The sequence below is a fragment of the Alligator sinensis genome, unplaced genomic scaffold (assembly GCF_000455745.1).
Source record: "Alligator sinensis unplaced genomic scaffold, ASM45574v1 scaffold1141_1, whole genome shotgun sequence".
NCBI classification, from domain to species: domain Eukaryota; kingdom Metazoa; phylum Chordata; order Crocodylia; family Alligatoridae; genus Alligator; species Alligator sinensis.
Genome location: NW_005842650.1, coordinates 127,083 through 132,300, shown reverse-complemented (window position 1 = coordinate 132,300; position 5,218 = coordinate 127,083). Strand labels below are relative to the sequence as shown.

Sequence of the window (5,218 nt, the reverse complement as noted above, 5' to 3'; positions counted from 1 at the left end):
CTGCTGAATCCATTCTTGTGAGCCCCCAGGAGACAAAGTGATGAGAAATCTGCTCTCCAAACATTGTAGAGAGTAGAATTCTTGTCAATTTGAATCCCCTACCAATACAGAGGAACAAAGCTGCTGGGAGAATGGAGGAGGAATGGCATAATATCAGAAAAGTGTTCATTTCTGTTTCACTTAGGTCAGGCCTTTGACTTATAACACCCTGTTTTGGAGGGAAGTAATAGCAAAATAAATGGAGAAAATCTCTTAAACCCAATGGGAATATATTTACTAAGACATCTGAAATCATCCTTTTCAAAGGATAAGAGTTTAGATTTTAAGGAACTCTTATTACTTTATTATGCAGTGTTTAAGACAGGGTAACTTCCAGGTCCAGTAGGAATTAAAATCAATTTTCCTGGAGGAATGTGTAATTTATTTTATTTGATATTTAGTACTGCACTGCCTATATAATTAAGGATCCACTCCTGTCTTGCTAACTCAAGCAAGGCTTCCATTAATTTCAGTCTTATTAAACTGTATTATGCTGCATGTACTGGAGAATGTTGCTCATGTATATTTGAAGACTGCGTTATTAGTAAAGGCTTATGGGAAAACATAGTACAGTGTGCTTACAGAACAAATTATTCTCATTTTATCCTTCTGCTGTTTCTTCACGTCCCTCCCCTCCCCCCCGCCCTCCCCATCCATGTGTTTCACTATATTTTTGCTTTTTTCCACATAGGCAAGAGCTTTGCTACAGACTGCTTCATCTTTAGCACCTCATATGTATGAGCCCCATTTTAATTTTGCAACACTCTCTGATAAGGTAACATGCTATTTTATTCTTCTGTTATCTAAAAGCTGAACAAATCTTGGTTTTCATGCAACAAGATTCCAAAGAGGTAGAGAAAGAAACACAAACTGTCTAACTGTTAGATAAAACTGGTATGTCTATACTGTAACAGAGAGGGACTTTGAACTGAGAGTGTCATTCAAAGCTTTCTTTTGAGCATGTTTGTTTTACAGATACTTTAATAATTCCATTAATGTTGCATAAGCTTAGTGAAACACAAATATTTCATTTTTTAAAATCATTTAATGTATTAAGTAATGTTAATTATTTAGGTTACTGGCTAGCAAGTCTTGCCACTCTGCTCAGGGTCAGATCAATTACCATATTTGGGGTCTGGAAGGAATTTTACCTTCTGGACAGACTGGTATGGACTGTGGGGGTTTTTGCCTTCCTTTGTAGTGGGGGGCACAGCCTCTGCGTAGGATCTCTTGAGCTTATATTGACAACGTTTCACAGAAGTAAAAACATCAGCTGCTGTGGCTCCCCCACTATACCTGTGGCAGGTTAGGGTGTTAGGCCTGTGTTGTGTCAGGGTTGATGGTAGCCTTATGTAGAGTTTAGATTATGGTTTTTACGGGATGGTTTGATTAGGGATAATTGTGCCTCAGACCAGGGGTTGGACTAGACCTCTGGAGGTCCCCTCCAGCCCTACTTCTCTGATTCTATGATTTGTGCCACATTTTATTGAATAGAAGAGTATTCTGTTTTTAAGCTTGCATGCCTTTGAATGTTGCTTTTTACCTTCTGTCATAGGAGGCATTTCAGTTACTGAATTGAAAGATAAATTGGCAAAAGGTTGTTAGAAGAGAGAGACTACGGCACAGACTACGGGCACAGACACTCATAATATTTGAAAGATTTCAGTGTGATGGGGCTTTAAAATTTTCAGAAATAGAACGTTTCAGCTGTGGACAGACATACAGCCCTTGCTGTAACCCTCCCAGCACACTTGAAAACCATTGTGCCAGTGTGTAGCAATGGTGCTCTCCAGCCAGGGACTGCAGTACGTGGATGGCCGGGCCTATGGCTCTGCTTCCCTACTCATCAATCAGTACTGCTGGCACTGTTACAGCCAGACTGCTGTGAAACTAGGGGCAGTGGGGGACCACTGCATTGTGGGATGCCTAGAGGACCAACCTAAAGCACACACAGGTGTCGCGGTGGATGTAGTTTTTCTGGACTTCAGCAAGGCCTTTGACACTGTCTCCCACCCCATTCTCATCAGAAAACTAAGTGACTGTGGCATTGATGCCTACACAGTCAGATGGATTGGAAATTGGCTGAAGGGTCTTACTCAGAGGGTGGTGGTGGATGGGTCTTTTTCAACCTGGAGGGAAGTGGGCAGTGGAGTCCCCCAGGGCTCAGTCCTTGGGCCCACACTGTTCAATTTCTTTATTAGTGACTTGGACGATGGGGTAAAAAGCAACCTGTTTAAATTTGCTGATGATACCAAGATTTGGGGTGAGGTGGGCACGCTAGTAGGAAAAGATAGATTACAGCAGGACCTGGACAGGTTACAGGGGTGGGCTAACAAAAATAGGATGGGTTTCAATACTGACAAGTGCTACACTTGGGCAGTGGGAAACAGAGGAGGCTTGAAGTCTACCTGGCTGGGGTCATTTGAGCCCGGTTTTCTCTCCTGCCTAGGGCAGGGGGTCAGACTTGATGATCTACAAGGTCCCTTCCAACCCTACTTCTATGAAGCTACACATGTTCCAAAATGAAATAGTACAAAGTAGTACCTGGAGGCAGCAGGTACATTTTTGCCATGCTTCAGAGCCTTTTATTGGGCACATGTGTCTGTATGATAGCCATTTAAAACATTTTAAATGTTATGTCTGTCCACAGCCAGAGAACTGTTCTCTATTGAAAAGTTTCCAGATACAACATTTATGTTATGGGTTAAGTTTAGGAGACAGACAACAGCATGAACTCAGCCTGAGAACTCGGACTTCTGTCAAACTCAAGTCCAAAATCTATGACATCCTCAGTAGCATTAAAAATAGCAGCTTGTGTAGGTCCTCGAGTTTTGTAAGGTATTTCTTTGCCTTGGCTACCTCCTTGTAAATTTAGATACAAGGCTATACTCTTTAGTAAGTGCTGGGCTGCCCAATGTTAGAGGCTTATGTATAAGTATCAAAGTAAAAATAACCCCCTAATTATTAAATATACCCTCTCCAGTGTGAAGCACAAGGTGAAGTGTAAAAATGGGTGCCTACAGACATGCTCATTAGCGTTTTAATTAGAACACTCCAGCATCACATGTATTAAGCCCGCTGTGTTTCAAAATGACCGCAGGGGTGCTTTAACTAAAGCTTGTTGGTGAGCCTTTTAATTAGAGTGGCGATTTGGGAACCTTTCTAATGAAAACACCCCCCTTACCTCCCCACCTCCGAGCACGTGTATAAAATCGGATTGCTAATCCCAAATAACCAATTTAAAACAATGGTTTACAAATAGTCCCAGGCTCTCTAACCAGGACCCTGGTCATCTGATCTCAAATTCTCCCTCCAGAAACCTTTCTGAAGAAATTGTCATGGCGCTGTGTTGTGTGGTATGGAAATGACATGGAAGTCTCCTGCTGCACTGTGTCCCTTTCCATCCAATAACCCTCACTTGCATTAGTGTGTAGGCCTCTCTCATTTTATTTTTTCAGCCTTGGGATCACATTCATATACATTTGTGGGAGAAGCATCATGACCAAAATATATAGTGCTCAGAGACTATGCAATAAATACTGCAATGGTTGTGTCTAGACAGTTCACGTATGTGTTTCTTGCAGGTTGGGGATCTCCAGAGGAGTTATGTAGCCGCTCAGAAGTCAAAAGAAGCATTTCCAGATCATGTAGATACACAACTGCTCATCAAACAGTTAGAACAGCATTTTGCCATGCTTTGACTCAGTGTTTTTAATCAAGTTAAAAGCTCAAATGATTTCCACTAGAACTAGCACCAAACATGTTTACAACATGATATCTAAGAATTATACATGGGCATCTTTTTAATCCAGGAGCCATAGAAACTAGTACAGGTAGCAGAAGAGGTTTAGGGAATTGTGAACTGACTTGTATGAATTTTAAATTACTTAATTTTTTAATATGGCTCAGACACACTTTGTAAAATGAGAGTAAAGAATAAGATCTTGCATTGAAAGAGCTATTGCATAGTAATGAATTGACCCTTTAATATTAAGGAAGCATTTTAAAATAATTTTTTCCAGACTGTTTTGCAAGTAAACCAGGTTTTTAATATTCCTGGTTGACAGTCCATCAACCAACATGAAGCAAAAAATGTTTCATAATTGCCTTGCAAGCTTGGTTTTTGATACCATATGTTCATATGTTGTTTTTAATATTAAAATATACAAATTAAGTTATTAATGTAATTTATATATAAAATGCACACTTGAAGCAAAAAAAACCCAAAATATAGATTTTCCTTGATGTACATTTGGTGTAAAATAAATTCAAATCTGTACAATTATATTGTCTCTAGCATTATGAAGATGGCTTCACATGTTCTGATCTGTATTTTCTGAGAAACAAAGAATATCAATACCAACTATACTGGGTGTCTTAAATATTAAATATTAAAATGTGTATATTCTTGCTATACTGTTAACTTTAATAAGAGTGAAAATGCTTAGAACAAATTGAATAGGGTCTACAGTAATATTGTAATATACCATGAAGGGAACAGAAGCTTGAGTGTTTAGCAGTGTCCCCATAAGCAAGATGAGTAGAACGTTTTAGTGACATTAGAGCATCTTTTAATGAGAAGAATACTAAGTACCCATATGATATGCTACCTCTTCTTGCTGCATCTTTAAGTAATCTTGCTGATCTCCAACTGGCTGCCAGCAATTTTATTTTTGTCACATCTAAAGCTGAAGGGTCTCCCTTTCCATTTAGGTTTTTGAAAGGGGCCAATTATTGAAAACTGCAGGAAACAATTTAATAGCTTGCAATTTTTTCTTCCTTTGTTTTCTCTTTTATCCAAGTCTACTTCTGACAGTAATGACTGATTCCTCTGGTATTCCACTTCTATAATTTCTTATGAATTAATTTTCCCATATAGCCCAACTGGGAGTTTTGATTTGAGAGGCAGAGTCTGTCCTATATTAAATCTCTGGGGAAAATGTGGAAAATTAAATTAGTTAACAAAGCCTTAGCTTTTTGTGTTAAAGAAACCCCATCAATTGCAGAAGGGAATTTGTGATTGTACATGCACAGAGCAAGCCTGTTTGGGTATGTATAAAATGTGCACTTTAGCCACTTCAAAAGCAATGTGGGGCTGCTGTTTGGGAGTATACAGCAGCTGTAACAACAATCTGTCACACCTGCATGAGCCTGTATTGATACAAGTTTGCTAAATTGG

The 5,218-nt window shown here is 39.3% G+C and overlaps 1 protein-coding gene across 1 annotated transcript in view; it reads left to right on the top strand.

Annotated features, from left to right (window-relative positions):
• The window catches only part of TTC8 (tetratricopeptide repeat domain 8), a 51,687-nt gene extending 47,278 nt beyond the window's left edge, over positions 1–4,409 (top strand). Inside the window, exons 13-14 of the mRNA XM_014524715.2 lie at positions 731–814; positions 3,624–4,409. Coding sequence (XP_014380201.1) covers positions 731–814; positions 3,624–3,740 — 201 coding nt within the window. The 3' untranslated portion in view covers positions 3,741–4,409. The remainder of the gene's footprint in view (positions 1–730; positions 815–3,623) is intronic.
• The last annotated feature ends 809 nt before the right edge of the window (positions 4,410–5,218 follow it).